Source organism: Seriola aureovittata, chromosome 5 (genome assembly GCF_021018895.1).
Source record: "Seriola aureovittata isolate HTS-2021-v1 ecotype China chromosome 5, ASM2101889v1, whole genome shotgun sequence".
Classification (NCBI taxonomy): Eukaryota; Metazoa; Chordata; class Actinopteri; order Carangiformes; family Carangidae; genus Seriola; species Seriola aureovittata.
Window position 1 is genome coordinate 23,542,993 of NC_079368.1, and position 21,863 is coordinate 23,564,855.

A 21,863-nucleotide genomic window follows, 5' to 3' on the forward strand; every position below is an offset into this window, starting at 1 on the left:
AATGATGGCAGGATTGACCTCTCTGACTCGCTTTTTTCCTGATGCACTCCACCAGTTTTTCTGACTGACTTGTCTTTCTAATGACCTCTCTGACACACAAAAGCATCGGTTGCAGCTACAATGAGTGCATTGTCCAGGATAACCTACGCGTCAAGCCTGACTTGCCAGCAACTGCCTGCCAGGGCACTGACAACTCGATCTCAGTCCATTCAGCAGTGATGTGTTATGGTAGCTTCTCTATTTAGCAGTCACTGGTGCCTCTCTAGCAATCAAGTTAATGTGCATGCTGGTTGGAGAAAAATTTTTAAGAATAGGAACATATATAAATAATGTAATCACTGTTGTTAGCCAGTTTTCTTGTAACTGAAGACAAATCAACTTATTAATGCATGCATGCATCATGGGTTTCACTCCAAATATCATTATTGTCATCAGTTAAGTGCTTTTCTGTACTTGTTGATGGAGTCAGCAGCTACCTTGAGAGAATGTAACATTTCCATTTTTTTAATTTGATGCAACAGGAGCTGGGGGAACCTCCCATCCCCCTTCCCTCTGCACTTTCTCTCTTCCCTCCCTTTCATTGTCAGTGCAGGTCCAGAGCTCTTGGACTTCTCTGTGTCTGACTTTTAGAGAAAACAGAGCCACTCGTGTCATTTAGACAGAGCCATATTCGTATAGTTGCATCCAAAACCTCCTGAATAATAAGGAATGAATCAGCATCCTAATATTGGACTTTTTCCATCTGTAGCAAGGAAAAGAAGACTCGATACATTCTAAGTACACGAGATAAGGATTTGGGATTTTCCTCCCTATCAAATTTTAAAAATTTAAAAAACTTTTATTTCTGGCTCAAACGGACATGAGACCATAAAGAAGACTTTTTAGGACCTAACTTGGTGCACATGATTTTACCAAGAATGCAATTTTTCTCAGTTTTATGTTGGTAATTCTGCGTTTTATCCTGCCGTTTTCTTGTGGAAATTTTTTCAGGACCTTTCTCTCCCGGTTACTCGCTGGATCTGACTCTGTTGCTTTATTACTGAGTTGAGCGGGCAAAATTTGTCACAAGGAACTGTTGTTCACGCAGGCTTTCATTACAGTTTATTTTGGAACTGGAAGACTATTTCTGACATTGGCTGCAGGTCACAGTGTGCTACTACAATAACAACATGGGGATTGTATTTTGGATGTTTTCTCTTCTGGCTCTTCCAGTACTTCAGTCTGCCAAGATCCTGACTGTCTGTCTAATTGGTGAGTAGTGGAGCAGCGATTGTAGAAGTGCCCTTTTCAAGTTAGAGATATTCAGTGTAAATATTTGTCAGACTGGGGAGTTATTTAAGTGCAGTAACAGATTTTCAACAGAGTTGAAAATCTAAAGGAAATTTGCTACAATTTGTGCATTATGTGTAAATTCTTATAGTATTTTTCAAACAGCAAGCCATATGGTCAGATGGCACAGTGATAATATTTTTGGAGTTCTTGTCACCTCATCTCCTTCCTTCTCTTCTAAAGGAGGAAGCCACTACTTGTTATTAGATGAAATTTCTCATAACTTACACCAGCGTGGCCATGAGGTCCGCATGCTCTTGCAACTGGGCAACCCTATTATCACAGGTATATTATTAAACATTAAACTTACATGTATGGAAAAACATATTGAACAACTTTCTCTCTCATTTTTTCTGATTTAGTCTGTCTAATTTTCATGTTAATGACGTCCTCCCAGGTTTCTCTTATGAAGGCCGTGCAGACAGTTACCAGACGAGCTCCTGGTCCTTAGGAGAGAAATATATCAAAGAATACAATGGCTGGTTCCTGGAGCAACAAACACAGTTTTTACTGGGAAGGTATCACACAGATTTTAGGACACTTGGTTACATCTATGATTATGTTGTGGGAAACAGACAAGCTTGTGTAGGCTACTTTATCATGTTTAACTCTTGGATTTATCTTATACCAGTGCTCATTTTGTCTCTGTTATACAGAAGATTAATGAGCCTTCTTGGATTAATGTGAATAGTTGAAAATATTTGCCTTTAACAGGATTATATAATGTCAGATTTAAATTGGTCCTTTATCAACCCCCTTGCTTCTTTTTCTGTCTTTATCTTACTCACTTTCCGTCCTCTCTCTTTCTCTCAGGGATAACTTTAGTAACTTTTTAAATTTCATGGGGCACCTGTCCTATCAGTGTGACAAGCTCTTAGGGGATAAAGACATCATAACTTTCCTCCAGAAGCAACACTTCGACATCACCATCCTTGATGCTTTTAACCCCTGTTCCTTCATCCTGGCACACAGACTTGGTACATCTGCTGTTCATCACTTACTATCATCCTTTTACATGTTAAACATGTTTTAACATTTCTACAATAATGTATTATTTACCAATACCATCCCACTTATGTTATTTGCAAATCGCAGATATATTTAAATGTGTTCAACCAGCTACAAATAAGTGAACAGCATTACAAAAGTCCCATGCACTCTACTCTTGATTTACTCCAGGTCTCCACTACGTAGCTTTCTATCCTGGCACTCTGAATGGTCCTCTGTCCATCGCCCTTCCCAGCCCACTCTCCTACATCCCAGTCTTCAGCTCCCAGCTGTCCGACCACATGAACGTCTGGGGTCGTGTGAAGAACCTCTTTTATTCTTTTCTTGCTCCAGTAGGTGAGAATGGTGTTACATAGGAGATCACATAGTGTCAAAGGTATTATCTGGCTCTCTCAATGAGACAGATATTAATTCTGCACTGTATTGGTCAATGGCCCTCCAGACATATTCTAAATGAGCACACTTTTGGATATCATGAATATATAGAATTTTTACATTTTAATTTTTCTCATATCTTATTCTCCTTGCATTTCTTATTTGCATATCTTGCGTATGTCATTCTCCTTGTTGACTTCATTAGTGCATATTACTAATTATTGCAGCTAGTCAGAAAGTGGTTTAGCTACTATCCATTAACAAGAAATTATGTTATATAAAATTTGAAAGACATTCCACAAATATTTGGCGTACAATGTTGGTGCTTTTTGTGTCTTGTATCAAAGGCCAGGAACTTATATGGTCAACATTTAGGGACGTAGCTGAACGCTACCTTGAGTCAGGCTCAACCCCTGGTGGTCTGGAGGAGCTATACCAAGGAGCTGAACTCTGGGCCTTCAACACTGACTTTTCACTGGAGTTCCCACAGCCTCTTATGCCCTACACTGTGCTGGTGGGAGGTCTACTGAATAAACCTGCAAAGCCTCTTGAACAGGTCTGTTTTCTTGACATACGTATCCAAATAGGTTAGTTAGAGTCATGGTTTCATAACAACTCACCTTTGTTCCATCTCTTTACCTTTCTCACCCTCACTGCCCTATGAACTTTTACTCCTCCTTATGCACAACCAATCCTTCCTTGCTCGACACTCTGCAAAACTCCATCTACATATTTCCTTTATTGCCCATACTCTTACCCCTTTGATCCCCCAGGATCTTGAGTTGTGGATCTCCAGTATTGGAGAAGCAGGTTTCATTGTTGTGACTCTGGGATCAATGGTCTCTTCTGTCTCTGTGGACCCACTGCTTGTGGAGCTGGTGGCTGGCTTCTCCAGGATTCCTCAGGGGGTGATCTGGAGGTAAAAGCATGACATAATTAATGCAGGCATAAGAAATATAATTTTTTAACGTTGTGTGTTCCATACAGATAAACCACAACACCTAAATGGAGGGCAAGGCACACACACAGAGTCCTTTTAACAGTCATGAAAAAATTAAATCAATCCCTAAAACAAACAAACTTGGTATTTTCAGGATGTTACAGGAAGTTCTTAAACCCACGGTGTTTTGCTTGCAGGTATGACCCCAAGCGATGGCCATCTCACCTGAACAGACCTCCCAATCTCAGGCTAGTGGACTGGCTGCCTCTCAATGACCTGCTGGGTAGGAACAGTCTGCCTCTCTCTCACACTAGCCTTTTGTCACAAACATAAAGGCCCATTACAGTATACGGTAGAATGTCAAAAGGTTTGTTCATTCTGGGTGTTCTGGACTATCTGAAAGACCAAAACAATGCATTTCTGGATGGATTCCTGTCAGACACTATTTTTCTGTTTACCTAAGGCCACAAACAAGTACGTCTCTTTATCACCCATGGTGGACAAAACAGCCTGCTCCAGGCAGTGTACCACGCTGTTCCTGTGCTGGGAATCCCTCTGTTTGGGGACCAGTTTGATAATGTGGTAAGGGCTGAAACAAAGGGACTTGGCCTCATCATCAGCCCCACACACATCACCAGGGAACTGCTCAGTTCCACTATTCAAACACTGATTCAGGACACCAGGTATGTGGAGGGATGGCTAGGTGTTATTTGTGATGCCAGCAGAGTACAAAGATGCATGTAACTTCACTGCATTTCTCTTTCTGTATTTTTCACCTATCATTTTTCTTCTTCTAGGTTCAAGTCTTCAGCTTTATCCCTTAGTAAGATCCACAAATCCCATCCTGTCCCTCCAGCCCTTCGACTCATCCAGTGGGTGGAGCACGTCCTGCACAGTGGAGGTGGTGCTCATTTAAGGCCAGCTTCACTGACACAACCATGGTACCAGAGATACCTGCTGGACCTGGTGCTTCTTCTCTCCCTGGGCCTTTTTGGTCCTGTAGTTCTCTGCTGGACTTTCTGTAGAAACAAGAATAGCAGGTATAAACACAAAAAAATACAATAGCAGTACTAAGTGTTTCCTTACAGATACTTCAGATTTATACCTCACTTCTGTGTCACTTGTTTATCTTGGATTTATTGTATACTGTACATGAGAACTTTTTTAAAATGACCCTTACTGCCCTAAAATACAGCTCAATAAATAAGCCATGCTTGTAATTGATTCATACAGTTTACCTTTAAATACATTAAACAGCATAACAGGCTGGTATGTTGATGCAGAAGATATTTGCTTTGACCAGGCACAGACATATTATGCCTCACGGACAAAAAATAACTTTAAAAAAAAGGTTTTTTTCCAGAATTATCAAATGGAAAGATAAAAAGTACAGCAAAAAAAAAAATAAATTTAACTTGAAAGTGGTTTCAATATTAGTTGTCTTTGATAGCATTAACACTGTTGCTCAACTTAGCATTTCACAGAGTACTTTATGTACACAGAGGAATTTCTAGTTTCACATCAGTGGAATACCCCTAATGCCAAGTTTCCTGCCCTCTCCCCTCCCAGCGCCGTCATGTCTACCAGACATCTCATTTGTACTGCAGCGCCACATTGTCCAACACCTCTGTGCTGTTTTGACCTGGCTGACACACACATACACCCTAATTAAGTCATGCTTTTGTGCTTTTGTGTTGTTGCATGTTTCAAAATGGCAGCAAGATATGTTATAGTAGATAAATGGATGTTTTGTGTGCTTTAATTGTCTAGTTTAGGTACATATGTGTAAACAATATATGTTGAGTGTTACACAATACACCTGAATTCTCTCTCTTTGTGCATATGTGTGTGTGTGTGTGTGTGTGTGTGTGTGTGTGTGTGTGTGTGGGGAAGCATTATGGTGTACCCGTTCTTCAGTTATTAACCACCAGCACCACCTGCAAGTCTAAACTCTGACCCCCACACCCTCCTCTGCTGGTTTCCACTGAGTCTCCTTTCCCTCTCTAAACAAGGCACAAAAGCACACAGCAATGTTCACGGTCAGCGCGCAAGCCACTGTTGAGAGCAGACCAGGCCTTTGAGGACCCCCTCCCTCTCTGTTCTGACCTCCCTCCCACTCCTCACATCTGTGTTGAGGGTTAGCAGGGAGGAAAATATAGATTATCAAGGAAATAATGACCAATTAGGAAGGTTTGTTCTCCGTCCATTCAGCTGTCTTTTCCTTCATTCCTTCCCTGCATTTCATTTGTCTATTTGTCTGGCAGTTGCAGGTGCCAATGAGTCTTCCTCTGTCTTGCACGCAATCCAAAACAGACAGGGCAAAGCAGCCAAAGCATGACAGGAAAAAAAAAGAAAATGGGAAAAAAAAAAAGCTAACTTTAATGAAGCAGAAGAAAATAGTAGAAGTAGAACAAAGCTAATTCATTGGAGAGAGGGGGAAAAAAAGCAAATAGAAAAAGAAGATAGATAGATACCACAGAATAAAACAGATATAGACAACTGTCCAAACAGTGATAAACTAACACTTTTGTAAATTTTAACACTGTAACTGCATTTCAATTACAGTTTTTCCTTTTTTGTTTAAGTTGGAGCAATCATCTACATTTTATTTAACCATGACACTTAGTTTGAATCAGTTTTTCAACAGGTATCCTTTAGAAACAGTATCAAAAATAAACTGACAATGATAATTGCATCAAATGTTAGTGATGTAAAGGTTGTAGAGGTTTTGTTCAGAAAGAGGTGTAACAGCTCTGATTTGAATTTCTTCTAGGTGTGTTAAATAGGATGTTTGAACAAACATGGCATTAAAGGTACATACATTTGATTGAATTCTAATGTTAACCTGTTGGCTCTGATTTATAGTAACAGGTCATCAAATGAGGAGACAGTGGGACACTGTAGAGAGGGTATCACTGCATGAATGTACTGTATGTAATGGAACTGCAGGGATTTTAACCAATTTGTGTTCTGAAGCTCAAATCTGTGTTGTTTGTGGGTTAGAGCCCCATCTAGTGACCTGAGAAAAAAGACTGTTGAGTTTCCAGCACTACTCATAGATCAAGTAGAAATTAAATAACCAAGTACATTTATTCAAATGCTGAAGAAAATTACAGCTTTTCTGATATGATATTTTAATAACCTATGAGTCTGCTCCGCTAGATTCACTCTATTTCTCTGACGGCCGTACTTTTCTTCTTACATGCAAAAACATGCACTCATTTCCAAGTTTATTAGTTTGAACTCAGTTTGTGTTGAGACTGTTTTAGAGCGGCGTAGATTTAACCAAATGGTCATTTAAGAGGTTACAGCTTCTAGTGGAATTATATTTAATTTTACCAATATTTTGTCTACCCTCATTTATATATCTTGAGTGTACAAAATATTAGACCTGGGAAATTAAACCTGGCCATTACAACCTTCATAAACGTAGAATTTATTGAAAGAAAAAAAATCACAATAATCATATTATCAGCTTCTAAAATGTGACTCTTAAATGAAAGTTATTTTAGTCTGGAATTGAGTCCTTCAATTTTTATTTTATCACAAAAACTGAGAAAAGTGTTTACTAGGATGAAAATGTTGATTAAAATAAAAATTGCAGTGTTATTTACTGCACAAAGGCTTTCAGGGCAGACATTTTATAAACTTGAGGTTTTTGAAGATTGAGATAAGACATGTGTTTACAATGCTATAATGTATATAGCAATGGGAAAGTGTTATTTAGACGTTATGTACATTTTTTTATATGAAATGTCCATTGGCTACCATGAGGGCGCAATTTAATTTTTAGAGGATGTTGTTCATGAAAGGCTTGTGACACACACAAATCTGATTGGTTGAAGTGCTGTAGTCTGATTGGTCAGAGCTGCCAGCGTGGGTGTGGCCAGACGTCAATGTTTATGTAGACCACTGTCCGTGTATGTAACCGCACCAAGGACTCTGCAATGTGATTTCTTGACATTGATTTGTTTTCATTCCGTTTTACCCGCTGTCTTCACCGCATTATGCACCAGCTTTTAACATGGGGAATCATTAGCAGGTGAAACACGGAAGAAACGGAGGAAAAAGCCGGAATGGCAGGCGCCTTTGGGTTCAAAGGCTGCCAGAAAATTCGAGGTCCGCAGATTAGAAATCTGTTGGAGGCGAAGGACTTCTTTCTCTTCGACTGCGACGGGGTCATATGGAACGGAGAGAAGGCGATATCGGGCGCGGCGAAGGTGGTGAGTTCGCTGATCCGACAAGGCAAAAACGTAGTGTTCGTCACCAACAACTGCACCAGGCCCCGGGAGAATTATGTGAGTAAGTTCTACCGGCTGGGCTTCACCGACGTGATGCTGGAGCAGATCTTCAGCTCGTCGTACTGCTCGGCTCTCTACCTGAGAGACGTCGTCAAGGTCCGTGGCCAGGTGTTCGTCATCGGCTGCGACGGACTGTGCAGAGAGCTGCAGGAGGCGGGCATCCCCTGCGTGGAGGAGGCGGATGATCCGGACGCTACCATCTACAACTGCGCCTTGGCTCCGGACGTTAAGGCGGTGCTGGTGGGACATGATGATAAACTGACTTTTCTCAAACTGGCCAAAGCCTCGTGCTACCTGAAGGACCCGGAGTGTCTGTTCCTGGCCACCGACAACGACCCCTGGCACCCTCTGTCAGGTGGAAGGATACTGCCAGGTAGAGTGGTGTTGATGTTCAATGAATCTTTGCTCGTCTTAGTCCAGTACATTGATGTCTAGTTCTGCACAGTACTGCTCGTATCAGTAAAGTTCAGGACCATTCCAGTGTAACTGGACATATGTATTACTGCCAACACGGACAGATTAGTGAAAAGGCCTACTGGGCACGGGCCCTGGAGCCAAAAGGGTCAGGGGCCCCTTAACCAGAACCCCAGTTTGTTGTGTTAGTATTTCTCTTCTTAGTACAGCTGCACATTGCATCATTAAGTAATTATAAATTAGTAAAGCAATGTATTTAAGTGTGTGACATCAGCCCTCCATCTGCATCACAGGTTCCTTTAATGGTGTCCTGTAATATTTAGATGCTACATATGATATTTTGTACAATATTTGTGGAGAAGATTGTTGGAGTGAATCTGCTGTGACAGGAAGGTTTGGGGTTAAGAGGATTTAGACAGCCACTCTTTACGTCCAGCATGAACAAAATAGCTTCAACAAACGACAGAACTTTAAAGGTCAACCTGCAAATTCTAGCTGCAATTCCTGCTTTTCAGCTGCATTAAACACTTCCTTTGTCAAAAATACAGACATGGTGTTTGCTGGGGTGGGGTTGGGGGGTGGGGGCAGTGACTGCCATTCTTCTCACTATGTGTGCATTGTTGATGTACCCCATCATCTGTAAGGGGCCCATCATGTACAGTACACACAACAGATAACAGGCTTCATTACAGTATACTGTATATAGCCTAGAGTCCAAGGTACAAAGCAGCACTCGTGTGCTGAAATAGCACCTGGCCACAGGTTTGTGTCAGTTTGTGTTAACGCATATTTATTTAGGAATGGATGAGCATCATGAAAGTGTATTCCAAACAGATATGTTACAGGTATTGAGACTATAATGCAGGGTCTCAAGATCAGGTGATAATAGAGTGTCCTGGTGGCCTGAATGTTTTAAGATGCTCACCCTTTAATCCCAACAAAGTTCAGCCTGGGGTCTTTGCTGCATGTCAAACCTCCTCTCTTCCTCCTCATTTCCTGTCACTTCCCTACTGTAACAACAAAGACAAAATATTGAAAAGATTAGTTGATAATGCAGGACCTATCTGAATGGCTATAGTTTTAGCAATGTTTCATGGGCAACAAGTTACCAAAATTCAACTGATACAGTGTCAGGGTCCAAGGAAGTGTGAGGCACCAGGGCAATTGCCAGTTTTATCCGTCCAGTAATCCATCTTGGGTTAGCCTCCAAACTTAACTAAAGAGGCGTTAGTGGGTGGTTGAGAGAGGTTGTCTCTTTTCAGATACACTTTAATCTGACCTTTCTTTTAACTTAACCCCCTGGCAGGTTCTGGGTCCCTCACTGCAGCCCTGGAGGTGGCCTCAGGCCGCAAAGCCACTGTGATCGGCAAGCCCAGTCGCTTCATGTTCGAGTGCATCTCCAGCCAGTTTAGGGGGGTGGACCCCGCCCAGTGCCTGATGGTCGGGGACCGCTTGGAGACAGACATGCTGTTTGGGTCCAACTGCGGCCTTGACACCATGCTCACCCTCACTGGCGTGTCTCAGATCGAGGAGGCACAGGAGTACAGGAATAGTGAGCTGACCACCAACCACAGCTTGGTGCCCGACTACGTGGTGGACACCATCGCTGATTTCTTACCTGCTTTTGAGGAACTGGACGAACAGAGCAATTGATGAGTCCTTTTGCCTCTACTATGGAGCACAGATTGCTTCTACTACATTTCAAGTGCAATGTTTAGTCTGGCGTTTGCAAAAAAAAGAAAAAACCGTTCCAATCCACACTTATCAAAAACCATAAATGTTCCTCAGTACCAAGGCGCTGTTTGTTGTGACCAAGACATGCTTAGGCCAGAATATTCTCCTCAAAATAGTCACAGTAATCCAGTGCATACCTCAGTGTTTCTTATTGTGTTGTGCCCATTTGTGACTTGACAGTTCTTGTTGCTGTAAGTGTTGATATATGAATATACTGCACTTTCTTGTTCATAAAGGTTATAGGTCGTGTTTGATATTGGGGTTTTCAGCATCCAGAGGTATTTTTGTAAAGCCATGAATTGTTCTGTAACGGCATTCATGTGTTTAGGAGCTGGTTATTTCATTTTCTGCCAAAGAGGCAGACGTGTACTTACTAACACAGAATTGTTTCCTCATACATATTTGCCTCGGTGTGACTTCTCTTTGACTTAATTCATGCCAAGAGGAGAAAATAAAAACTAGGTGAGCTTTTCTCAGCTCTGGTAGAAAGTGAGACGACAATCTGCCAGTCAGACAAGTGAAGTGTATTTTCACTTTTGGCCTTTCTGTCATGTCTGAACCACTTGTGCCAATATCCATCTGAGAAATAGACAGCTTACAGAATCTCATAGTTAGTAAAGGAGTAGCACATTAATGGTGGCCCATCATACTGCGCTGTTGTGAAATTTCAATGTTGTCAGTGTTTACCATATAGAGCATGCCAGCAACGGTAACAACAATAAATAGTTAAAATTCATTCTGAATGATGTTGTTCATCTGTTGAAGACAATGATGTCCTGTTATTACAAATGTCCTTATCGTCTGCTTGTTTAGGGTCTACATATCTACATCAAGCATGATAAGAACACCACAATCATAATACAATAATCTTTTTAATCATTTAAATCCAGCAGTTCACATGAACTTGACACCATTTCACTCAGTACTATTCCAATGTGACATCCAGCATCTCTTCAGCCTTGTTTAGTTCCAAAACATAGATCAGTCAGTTTTATTAGAGTGGAAAGCAAAGGAACCTGGTGTTTTTCTATGCACCAGAGCCTCATCGTTGGATTTGGGTATGGTGGTATTGCAAGTGAAGCTCAGAGAAATTATATGACAAAATTAAAAATCAGAAAAATCTGAGCTAGTACATTGTTAAAACCAAGGTTTAACAAAAAACAAGTCTGTAAAGTATAGTTGTTGTGCAAGTAAAGTAAATAATTAAAACTTAGAAGCTATTGTTATGGATTTACTGTGTGAAACACAATGAAGATGTCCCTTCGTATGAACTTACTAGTGAAATACAATCAAGATTTAACATCTAAAAAATAAACATATGTACATTTTAACAGGATTTATGAAATACTTTATTCTAGATCATGTCTCATGTGGCATTAGGTTCTCTTGTGCTGAGGAACAGAATTAAAGACACATACTGATCTCCAACAGATAAGGACTTTGGTTGCAGTGCTTGAGTTGCTTCATGTCACTCTGGTCCACCGCGCTGTGGCAAAGAAAGAAAATGTATTACAAATCTGTAAAAAAGAAATAAATTGATTTACCAATAGGCAACATGACATGAAAGCTCCTCATACATGAACACTACACATGCAAAAAGGATAAAGATTATGTTCAAACTGATGAAATGCTCAAGTGAACATTTTAGACATTTTTTCCCTACTTTTCGCTACCTCGACCCACCCTACTTGATTTTTAAGGGCCAAATTATTTGGTGTAAATGCTACAGGCACAGTCTAGTATGTAGGTGGTCAGTTCTACCCCTCACCTGGATGAAGTCCATTTCATCCGCTGTCAACGGTCTCCTGCGGTACCTTGCAGGGAGTAGCTGAATAGAGGCCAGTGTGTCTGGCATGCCAGAGATTGGGGCAGAAGGTCTCGATAACGGAGGCGGTGCTGCAGCTGAAGGTTGTGCGTTGTGTTGTGGAAAGTTAACTGCTAATGTTTTTAATGCCTCTTGGGCTTGAAAAGGAAGGGAAAAAAAGAATTGAAGTTTTAATAAAGACACTAGATACATCACAAACAACGTATAGGGCAGATTCACACTATCTGACTTCACTTTAATTACAGACTTACCATTGGGCTTTGGGACGCCTTGTCTGTTGGGGAACTTGATCAGAGGAGCATGAGGCCGTACAGCCTGAGAAAAACACACAAAAATCAGACAGCTGTTATTTAACACTTATGGGTAAGTTAACAGGCCAGTCCATCTGTATTTTCCCACCTCCCACATGTTGTATCGTACCTATGCAGACAGTCTTAGTTTTAGACACTGAGATTTGATAGATTTTTGTAGAATCTGCCACCAGTGTTTCAGTAGCAGATATGTCAAAACAAGTGTGGTGGCCAGGGAAATAAGTGGATAGCACGAGGGGCATTTGGGAAGAATTTCTTTGTGGTTTTGATTATGATCTGTTAATGATGAAGCTTCAGATTGTGACACCTAAGGCACAAAATGTACGTAAAAATACAGGGATTTTCACCCACACTACTGCTGAAATTTTAGACCAATTACTTGGTTAATTGATCAACAGAAAACAATTACCAGATGATAATTTGGCTAATTGGTTGACAGTGTAAATAATTAATCAAACAAAAATGTCAAAAAAGTAGCTAGTTCCATCTTCTCTGATGCAATTACTTGCTACATTTCATTCATTTATTGTAACTGAATATATTTTGGACTGTTGTTTGGACAATGCAAAGGAAATCAGAAGACAGCATCAGACACTAATAAACAAGCCACCAACTAATGGAAATAAAAGATCAATCAATAATGAATATAGTCATTAGTGGCAGTCCCAATTCATACAGACAGTGTTTACAGGTTTACTCAGCCATTGGGATACACAGCTTTGACCGAGAGGATACGACAAAATGACTAAATACATACTGACTGAATAACTGTCGACAATGTGTTTCTGTCCTGCAGCTATTTTTAGGTACATTTAGTTAGCTAGCTCCTCAACAGATGTGACTGCTGTAATGAGCCACGACAGACTGGTCTAATGCCGCAGCTCAAACAGTGGACACTTAACTTCTAATATCGATTAAGTCAGTAAAAGGCATTTGTCTCAACGTGATTCAAGACATGACAGGACTGAGTGTTTGCGGTTAAACAAGGACATCAACAAGGGTACGACGATTTGTCACCCAAGGCCTCAACGACGTCAGTTTTCAACTGGGCAGAACAACAACAAACAAAAGCGACATTTTACTTTGTACTGTTCATCTGAGCACAACACATACATGTCTAGAGTGGTTAAAATTTCAGGAGAAACCTTACCTGAATAACTCGGGCGGCTGGAGCTGCCATTTTGGAGCTGACTTTGCTCCCCATGACGACCTCACAGTTTTACTTCCGGTATGAAATGCTCCTTGTAGTCGTCCAAACACACCACAAGATGGCGCTGTTAGTACGCTAAACAGTGAAGTCTATACCATAACACACACCGTAGTGCGGAGGATGCAGTTTATGGTAATAGTACTGGGGAGACGTGCCTGCCTGCTACAACCTAAAGATGAGGTAACAATAAAGGCGAAGGTTATTCATATTAGTAACGCTTATATTTTAGACTAGAATGTGTAAATTAAGAATTTAACCTTTAAATTTTGAGTCTATTATCAGCTGCACCTTACCTATAGCTGTGTCTGTACCTCTCTTGGTGATTATGGCCAGCAGCCGATGAATGTGTGGTACCAGGGATTGTCCCGCTAGGTCAAATCTCAGGCCATAGCCTACTACAGCCTAAATCCGTCCGGGTTGTAAGTTAGCCTCCTGTAAAAAACAAGGACACACAGAAATAGATAAATAAAAGACCTTAATCTGCTATTAAGCAAAACCAGTCGAGGTTCAGCGAGGCTCCAGAGTTTTATTCCCCACAAAGCAAATAAATGGCAAGAATAATATCTGCGTTATATCTGAAAATGTCAATGCAGGACAACTGTGTCAAGCAAAGACGAAATATCATACCCTATCTTTAATTTCACTCCGCCTTCAAAAAAAAAAAAAAAAGGATCACTTGGTCATGTGGTCGAAGCTCGTCCAATCAAAGACGAGAAAAGCAGCAGAGATATTTTATTTGAGAAGATGTGTCACTATCAGTAAACTCACAGAGCGCCTTAAACACATTTAGTTGTCTAGGTTTAAGAGGAGTTGATTCAACTGTATATGAATATTTGCTACTTTCCCAGTTTTCTACTTGTGCTTCAGGGACTAATGATGGCAATATTTATTTGTTTATTTATATACTCTGCGCAATCAATCGATTTTTAAAGAAAATAACTATGATATGTATTGATAATGAAAATAACAGTCGCCTTACAGTTCTTATGTTAACGACTGGCACCGCCTTTAGGTTTTCTGAGTGTTACTCATTTGAGTTTAGCTTTAAAAAATAAATAAAATAAAATAAATGAAGACATTGTTGCGAATACTGGTAGCTATTGGAGCATCTTTCCTACGAGGCTCTTTGTAAATGCGGTCAACTATATGGGCCATGTTACCATAACACCGCCATCTACTGGAGTCCTAATTCATTGCATGATGATTCTCTAAAGCCTCATAATGTTTAGTGTCCATCTTCATTTATGTAATTCTGCATTCATAAATAATCAAGCTCCTCTCCAACTCTTGAACCACAGAGTGGGACTATAGGGAATTTCAAACCTTTATGGCATGTTTTGAAATTACATTGTGAGGTGCAGAGAACCACTTTATTATGTGTATGCTGTTAAATGTTTCATGTACTTGAGTTAATAGATCTATGATTAGTCTCTTTTTCTTTTTCCATGGTAAGTAATGAAAATCATGATGAGGTCTGCTACGAAGCACACTAATGTAGGCCTAATCCTTTAATTGTAATTATCATTGTCTTTGCACACACACACACACACACACACACACACACACACACCCACAGCAAGAAACTACATCTCAACAGTCAAGTAACCAATTCACATTTTATTAGATCTTTTTTCATTAAACAAACTGGTCCAGAGTCATGGAAAACAAAAAGGTCCCGATCTCCTGACTTGAGATACCACTGTGGCTTCACATAAACTACAGTTTTACAATCAACAGATACGCACAACAGTGCCAGTCTCAAGTGAGGACTCTGCCCCTGACATTGTGTTTGCTAGGTGGAGCACTGTTTACAGATGCAGTCCAAACCACTGTGCAGCATCAGCAGCTCCACAGCACAGCTGTTTGACTCAGCTCTGCTGTCAGGTCTGAAGTAGACAGACTGACTCAGTGGGTCTTTGACCTGTCGAACAGCTGTTTGAGTTGGTCCTGAGAGGTGGCTTCTCTCTGCTGCATGAGATCAGCATGGCCCTTAGTAACACCCCAGCCATCGGGGACAGCCATGGAGGGACACTGGGGCCGACCGGAAGCTGGCTTCAGGTTCTCCCAGTAGTCACGGCGGGCTCTAAATGAGACAAGAAGACAAGACATACTCAAACCTGTTGCCACTCACTGATGCTGAAGAGTCAGTATTTCATATTTGAGTTTCTGTTCACATTTATGTTGGGAGAGTGACTGACCTGGCTCTGACCCAGGGCTTGGTGTGCATCTCCAGACCAGCACCCCAGTTGCCGTGTTTCTCTGATGCAGCTGGGAGGAAGCCTCTCTCAGGGGCCAGCTCCTCTGCCACAGCCCTGATGTGATAAGGCTCAAATCCACAGCAGCCACCAATGAAGTGAATGCCAGCATTGTAGGCCTCCCTGGCGTACTTGTGCATGTCCCAGCGGCTCAGAATCCTGGGCTCCAGACCTGACAGAAGAGTCAGTGTTATATACATACAATTGCAGGTTGGTTGCTTTTGATGATACTGTGAATTTCTGCGTTGAATGGTTGACTTTGATGATTACATGAACTGAATGTTAAAATTTCACTGAAAACACAGTGTATTATTACCGAAGGGGAACTCTGGCAGATCGATGAATCCCTGACAGTTGCAGTCGGGGGTGTGGAATGCCAGGGGCTGCACCATGTAGTGAGCCTTGAGCCCAGCCTTCTCCACTCCCTCCTTCATCATCTTGACAGCCTTCACACAGGTCATGGGGTCAAAGTGGCAGTTGATTCCAACAATCTGGGCACCTACAGAAGAACATGCATTGGTGTGAGCTGACTGTTGCAGATAAGAACACAAGTACGAGAGACAACACTAACTGTGGTTGGCAGCTGTGGTTGCAAGGTTTGGGCTGAATCTATAAGACATTTAGAATTTGGTTCATTGCTTTTAACGGTCAACGTTTTTGGCGTCTGTGACTCAACATAACAACTACTGGAAACAGGTCTGGCACTTAGTCTGATCCCAGGTATTAATTCATTATGCCAGTAAACTAAGAACGTATATCATATCTCATGTCTGCTTGTTAGAAATCTAGCCCTTGCCATCATAATAAACACTGCTTAGATACACCAGAGAGAGGCCATGCGAGGACAAGAGTTCAAGTTTAAAGTTAAATCTCAAATACCATGTTTCTCTCTTTTTTACATTTACTTCCAGTAATCAAAAACTAGAATTCCAATCACTATTTAGATCATCTATTAAGAAAAATGTGTGCCATTCCTTTACAGTTGAGATACAACAACAAGTTATGTTCAGGGGTATATTCAAGAGCACTGTACCCACCAGCTTTGACCAGCCTGACAGCGCACTCTGCAGGAGAGATACCGTGCATGTCTCCGTCTGGTCCGATACACAGAGAAGCAGCCACGGGCTTCCCTGTCTCCTTCAGCACCTCCACAGCCCACACGGCCTCTTCAACATGCTCAAAGTACTGCAGGACAGAGATACCGGTCAAATCATGTTTCTCTTAACGTAATATATGAAGATGAACTGATGTTTTTATTTATTTATTTTTACCTCAGCAATCAGGAAGTCCACGTCTTTCTTGATGAACACATCCAACTGTTTCTTGAAGATGGCCTTCACGTCTGTCTCACTCTTGCAGCTCAGGTAGGATGGAGTCTGAGACACTCCTCCGGCAACCAGAGCGTCGCCCTCATTGGCAACCTCACGGGCCAGATCGCAGGCGGCCTCATTGATCTGAGCACCCTGCAGAAAGATGGTGAAACAAAGGTCAGAATCAAATTGAGGACCCTGATACATGTAGTATAATGTCACTGGTATTTCTATAGAGTTGAGATTCTGCTAATGAGTATTGATTCTACATCGTTCACAAGCTGTTTTCCATGTACAGATGATATTTTTATTTTATATTTGATCTGCTTATTCCTATGAATGTGGTGTGATGTCCCATTTAACCTACAGTGAAGGTGAGCTTGTTGCCCCTGTTCTCCAGTTTGTCATCACTGGCATAGAAGGTGAAGGTCTGCATAACGTTGGCCCCGGCCCTCAGGAACTCCCTGTGCAGCTGTCGCACTGAGGATCATCAATCAAACAGATTGCATACACATTAGCAAATCTAAAGTATGTCACACAATGCATAAAGAGGAGTAATTTGCAGAAGCCATTTTCCGGTTGAAATTGAGTGTTAAAGTTAACTTGTTCTCACCTGCTTCAGGGTACTCTGCAGCGGCCTCGGGGGTCCAGGGACCAGCCTTCACGTAGCCTCTCTTCTCCAGGGCGAACACGAAGCCTCCATCGCCAATCACGACCTCACCAGCGTTAAGACGCTCCAAGATTCCCTGCGTTGATGGATCAATGTACGGTAAGATTAGAATGATGTGGACTGATGTGACTAGTTGGGGTTGGACGTGAGCCAATGAGGCCAAAGGGTTTGCAGGTTTTCATTTCAAAAACACTCAGCAACACCTGATATGAGTTTATATCTATGCATTTTGCCTCTTGCAAAGTAGATTCCCAAGTTGCCGGCACCACCCCCCACCCCACCATGACCCTGAGTCATCAAGAAACCAGCATATGTCTGAGAGCAGCTGCACTGGTCTTACTGGCTGATAGACCTGCACCTTTTCATTCCAATATTCTCTGCTGTTAAAATAAACATTTAGACTTTGTGTAACCATTTAGACCGGATCACTCTGAAAAGTTTCTTATTTATTCCACTTTAGACTCTGTGTGCGTAGGATGCTTTTGCAATCAAATTCAGTCATCAAGTGTAAACTGTTGAGAGTAAAAATGGCAATCACTGTAATGAGTTTGAATTCTCTGCAGTGGCACGGATATTTTAATTATTTATTCATTAATTTATGTTTTTGAATCTTAGAAAAGCTCCGACTGGTGTGCACGCATGGCATGAACCCTCACCAGATTCTCCTAGGTCACACCACATTGAGAGTCAGATTTGAAAGTTCCCACAGTTTATGAAAAGCCCCTCAACAAATCTTGGAAAACCTACAATAATAAAACAGTGGCAGTAATTAAAATAATTTGTCTGTTATTTATTATTAAGGGAGGGAAAGTGTAACCTTGTTTCTTATTAAAGCAAATCGTTAGGTAAAAGGTTGAAAACAAGGTTATTGAAGCTCATTTTTTTCAAACTATTTTAGAATATAATGGATGAAAATGACATATATGCTGAAATCTAACTAATTTTAAGAATATATACTTCAAAGTCATTGTTAATGAGACAATATAATATTCATCATCTACATCATTCTGAGTTTTTAAAGGCAACACTGGTCAGTTTTGCTCCTTCCAAAGTCTTTTCCAAAGTTTTCATCGGGACATTTTTAAAGTCACTTTTATGTAACTGCATAGTGGAGTTACTGGTTTTATGTCTCTGGGAGCCGCTGGGAGCCTCAGTGGGCAGAGAAATGTGACCTGACATCCCAGTAGGAAGACTGTAGCCTTCTGCCCAGAATACACACCACGCAAAAACATAACCATAAATATGCAGTGTGTTCCCCAGTGGGCCCCCAGTTTGGAGCTCAAGAGTTCACAGGTAGACATCACACATATTATTACTAGTGGCATTCCACAAAACAAGCAGTTGTGTATGGATATTCTGCAGGACGGTCCTGATAGAGTACTTTAGACAAAACTCCACACATACCTTCTTTGCTGGTGCCATAATCCTACAGCTGTGTGGACCCCTGACTGCTCAGACTTTGAGAAGTTGAAGTGACATTAGGGTGGTGCAGAGGGCCTCTATAAATCTATCTGAAGTAGGGGAGGGGTCTAAGTAAGAGCTGCTCTGATTGGCAAGGGGCAAGTTACACAACAGCAATGTTTACTCCTTCTCCTCCCCGCTTTAGCTGAATGAGGGTATTGTGAATGTATGTTTGCTACTAGTTTGGTCCGGATTAATTATGGCTGTTGGTGTGTTTGTCTGTCTTCCTGTTGGTTTGTGGGGTTTTCTGTTTTTTTGGCCCTGAATAGACACTTTGATAGTAGGCAGCTACTTCTAACAAACCACTGGGGATTGAATCACTTCTAAATCAGTGCATACGAAACATGTGTGACATAGAGACACTGTTCCATAATTTTCTTTGCATAGTTTATGACAACACGTAGCCGTAAAATTAAGTAATAAAGTCAGGTTTATTGTTTTGGGGGTTACAAAGTAATACTCCACAACTGGAGCATCGCTGTTACAAGTGCTTTTTCTCTCCAAACTGAACTGGGAAAGACTTCACTCCTTCCTCTTTGTCCCGCTGTTGTTGACAACGGTTTTCTCGCTCATGCTGATGTCTTGACCTTCTTCTGCATCTCCAGCACATGCTTCATCTCCTGGGTGCTGGTGGCCTCTTTGTGCTGCAGCAGGTCAGCGTGGCCCTTGGTCACACCCCAGCCTTCTGGTGTGGAAAAGGATGGGCACTTGGGACGACCAGATGCAGGCATGAGTTGCTCCCAGTAGTCACGACGGGCCCTAGAGGAAATAAAGACACAAGTTACACACAGAAGAAAAAATGGACCCAATAATAATATTCATAGAATTGTGTGCTTTTCAGTGTGCTGATTGTTTTTCGGATGTTTTACCTGGCTCTAACCCAGGGTTTGGTGTGCATCTCCAGACCAGAACCCCACATTCCATGTTTCTCTGAGCCAGGAGGGATTATCCCTCTCTCAGAGGCCAGCTCCTCTGCCACAGCCCTGATGTGGTAAGGCTCAAACCCACAGCAGCCGCCAATGAATCTGATGCCAGCCTTGTAGGCCTCTCTGGCGTATTTGTGCATGTCCCAGCGGGTCAGGATCCTGGGCTCCAGGCCTGAGAGCAAGAGGGACATGGAAACAAATGTGAAACCACTATCACCTGTTAGATTTTTTTTTTAATGTTCAAATAAATTAAATTATTACCGAAGGGGAACTCTGGCAGGTCGATGAATCCCTGACAGTTGCAGTCGGGGGTGTGGTATGCCAGGGGCTGCACCATGTAGTGAGCCTTGAGCCCAGCCTTCTCCACTCCCTCCTTCATCATCTTAACAGCCTTCACACAGGTCATGGGGTCAAAGTGGCAGTTGACTCCAACAATCTGGGCACCTGGAGAACAGGGGGAAATGGTTATTGTCATACCAGATGAAACAGCTGACTTTCAAGTTTGTGATCATGCAGGGCAGATTAAAAACATACCAGCCTTCACCAGCCTGACAGCACACTCTCCGGGTGAGATGCCATGCATGTCTCCCTCTGGTCCGATGCACAGAGAAGCAGCTACAGGTTTCCCGCTGGTCTTCAGCACTTGCACGGCCCACTCGGCCTCCTCAACGTGCTCAAAGTACTGCAATGACAGAAACAACACAGTCACCACCGAGCTTTCATTTGCTCCACTAATCACAGTTCAGACTGGAGTCGTTTTGATACGACTTTTTATTAATTAACAAATTGAATCCACCTCAGCGATGAGGAAATCCACATTCTTCTTCATGAACACTTCCAGCTGCTTCTTGAAGATGGCCTTCACCTCTGTCTCACTCTTGCAGCTCAGGTAGGATGGAGTCTGAGACACTCCACCAGCTACCAGAGCGTCGCCCTCACTGGCGACTTCCCTTGCCAGGTCACAGGCTGCCTCGTTGACTTGTGCTCCCTGAAACAATGAGGCCAGTGATGAGTTTGTGGATGATCGTGCTAGGTAGAGTATGTGTCGTGTTCATTGATAAATCCACAATCAGCGAGGGGTCATTTGGAATTTGCAAGATCTCTACAAGCTCATGTTGGCTGTGAAGTGCTATAGTTGGATACTCACAGTGATTCTCAGTGTCTGACCCCTGTTCTCCAGTTTGTCATCACTGGCGTAGAATGTGAATGCCTGCATGACATTAGATCCTGCCCTCAGGAACTCCCTGTGCAGCTGCCGCACTAATGGAAAAATACAGATTTGTAAAACCTTGTTATTGTAAATTTGTGCATCTTCCCTCTGGACTTCATGGGGGTTTGGATACAATATGTGTGTGTGCTGGCTGTCTGTCTTACCAGCCTCAGGATGGGTGACAGTCGCCTCAGGAGTCCATGGCCCAGCCTTTACGTACCCCCTCTTCTCTAGAGCAAACACAAAACCTCCATCGCCAATCACCACCTCTCCAGCGCTCAGCCGTTCAAGGATACCCTGTAGGAGCAGAGAGATCCATGGACACGTTTCACCTGTGCTCTACACTGAATGGATGATAAAATTATTGCTATTTTGTTGCTATATCATTGAAAATAACAAGACGCCAGACAAAATTTACGAGAGATAAAGACAATATGAGAGTCTAGATCAGTGATGTCATACATACGCCCATATACACACACACACACACACACACACACACACACACACACACACACACACACACACACACACACACACACACACACACACACACATACAAACACACACACACAGACACACAC

The 21,863-nt window shown here is 42.0% G+C and overlaps 5 protein-coding genes across 5 annotated transcripts in view; 2 read left to right on the forward strand and 3 right to left on the reverse strand.

Moving 5' to 3' along the window:
• The first annotated feature begins 241 nt into the window (after window positions 1–241).
• Window positions 242–5,468, forward strand: LOC130169347 (UDP-glucuronosyltransferase 3A1-like). The gene is made up of 10 exons (XM_056376022.1): window positions 242–1,251; window positions 1,513–1,614; window positions 1,727–1,847; window positions 2,143–2,306; window positions 2,509–2,673; window positions 3,060–3,268; window positions 3,486–3,631; window positions 3,850–3,935; window positions 4,116–4,335; window positions 4,450–5,468. Exons 1-10 carry the CDS (start codon window positions 1,170–1,172, stop codon window positions 4,715–4,717), a joined length of 1,563 nt encoding a protein of 520 aa, XP_056231997.1. The 5' UTR covers window positions 242–1,169; the 3' UTR covers window positions 4,718–5,468.
• A 2,052-nt stretch (window positions 5,469–7,520) lies between these two features.
• On the forward strand, window positions 7,521–10,837 carry pdxp (pyridoxal (pyridoxine, vitamin B6) phosphatase). Its single transcript, XM_056376360.1, has 2 exons — window positions 7,521–8,326; window positions 9,674–10,837. Exons 1-2 carry the CDS (start codon window positions 7,729–7,731, stop codon window positions 10,018–10,020), a joined length of 945 nt encoding a protein of 314 aa, XP_056232335.1. The 5' UTR covers window positions 7,521–7,728; the 3' UTR covers window positions 10,021–10,837.
• A 117-nt stretch (window positions 10,838–10,954) lies between these two features.
• mrps36 (mitochondrial ribosomal protein S36) lies at window positions 10,955–14,065 on the reverse strand. The gene is made up of 5 exons (XM_056376361.1): window positions 13,741–14,065; window positions 13,388–13,616; window positions 12,178–12,241; window positions 11,870–12,063; window positions 10,955–11,587 (listed from the first exon to the last, which is right to left on the reverse strand). Exons 2-5 carry the CDS (start codon window positions 13,439–13,441, stop codon window positions 11,570–11,572), a joined length of 330 nt encoding a protein of 109 aa, XP_056232336.1. The 5' UTR covers window positions 13,442–13,616; window positions 13,741–14,065; the 3' UTR covers window positions 10,955–11,569.
• A 979-nt stretch (window positions 14,066–15,044) lies between these two features.
• Window positions 15,045–19,176, reverse strand: LOC130169521 (betaine--homocysteine S-methyltransferase 1-like). Its single transcript, XM_056376359.1, has 8 exons — window positions 19,087–19,176; window positions 17,626–17,758; window positions 17,380–17,492; window positions 16,974–17,165; window positions 16,740–16,887; window positions 16,019–16,201; window positions 15,646–15,874; window positions 15,045–15,530 (listed from the first exon to the last, which is right to left on the reverse strand). The coding sequence occupies exons 1-8, from the start codon at window positions 19,102–19,104 to the stop codon at window positions 15,353–15,355; spliced, it is 1,194 nt and encodes a 397-aa protein (XP_056232334.1). The 5' UTR covers window positions 19,105–19,176; the 3' UTR covers window positions 15,045–15,352.
• Window positions 19,177–19,555: 379 nt separating this feature from the next.
• LOC130169520 (betaine--homocysteine S-methyltransferase 1-like) overlaps window positions 19,556–21,863 on the reverse strand; it is a 2,872-nt gene continuing 564 nt past the window's right edge. Inside the window, exons 2-8 of the mRNA XM_056376358.1 lie at window positions 21,444–21,576; window positions 21,217–21,329; window positions 20,866–21,057; window positions 20,604–20,751; window positions 20,331–20,513; window positions 20,013–20,241; window positions 19,556–19,902 (exon numbers count right to left, since the gene is read on the reverse strand). Of these exons, the coding sequence (XP_056232333.1) occupies window positions 19,713–19,902; window positions 20,013–20,241; window positions 20,331–20,513; window positions 20,604–20,751; window positions 20,866–21,057; window positions 21,217–21,329; window positions 21,444–21,576 (1,188 nt within the window). The 3' untranslated portion in view covers window positions 19,556–19,712. The remainder of the gene's footprint in view (window positions 19,903–20,012; window positions 20,242–20,330; window positions 20,514–20,603; window positions 20,752–20,865; window positions 21,058–21,216; window positions 21,330–21,443; window positions 21,577–21,863) is intronic.

Coding starts and splice junctions, on each gene's coding strand:
- LOC130169521 (XM_056376359.1), bottom strand. Junction 17,493..17,625: donor TGCAGAGTACCCTGAAGCAG/GTGAGAACAAGT, acceptor GATGATCCTCAG/TGCGACAGCTGCACAGGGAG. Junction 16,888..16,973: donor TGGACTTCCTGATTGCTGAG/GTAAAAATAAAT, acceptor TCTGTCCTGCAG/TACTTTGAGCATGTTGAAGA.
- LOC130169347 (XM_056376022.1), top strand. CDS start 1,170: ATGGGGATTGTATTTTGGATGTTTTCTCTTCTGGCTCTTCCAGTACTT. Junction 3,936..4,115: donor GCCTCTCAATGACCTGCTGG/GTAGGAACAGTC, acceptor TGTTTACCTAAG/GCCACAAACAAGTACGTCTC. Junction 4,336..4,449: donor ACACTGATTCAGGACACCAG/GTATGTGGAGGG, acceptor TTCTTCTTCTAG/GTTCAAGTCTTCAGCTTTAT.
- mrps36 (XM_056376361.1), bottom strand. CDS start 13,441: ATGGGGAGCAAAGTCAGCTCCAAAATGGCAGCTCCAGCCGCCCGAGTT. Junction 12,242..13,387: donor CAGCCGCCCGAGTTATTCAG/GTAAGGTTTCTC, acceptor TGTTTTTCTCAG/GCTGTACGGCCTCATGCTCC. Junction 12,064..12,177: donor AGGCGTCCCAAAGCCCAATG/GTAAGTCTGTAA, acceptor TTCCTTTTCAAG/CCCAAGAGGCATTAAAAACA.
- pdxp (XM_056376360.1), top strand. CDS start 7,729: ATGGCAGGCGCCTTTGGGTTCAAAGGCTGCCAGAAAATTCGAGGTCCG. Junction 8,327..9,673: donor AGGTGGAAGGATACTGCCAG/GTAGAGTGGTGT, acceptor ACCCCCTGGCAG/GTTCTGGGTCCCTCACTGCA.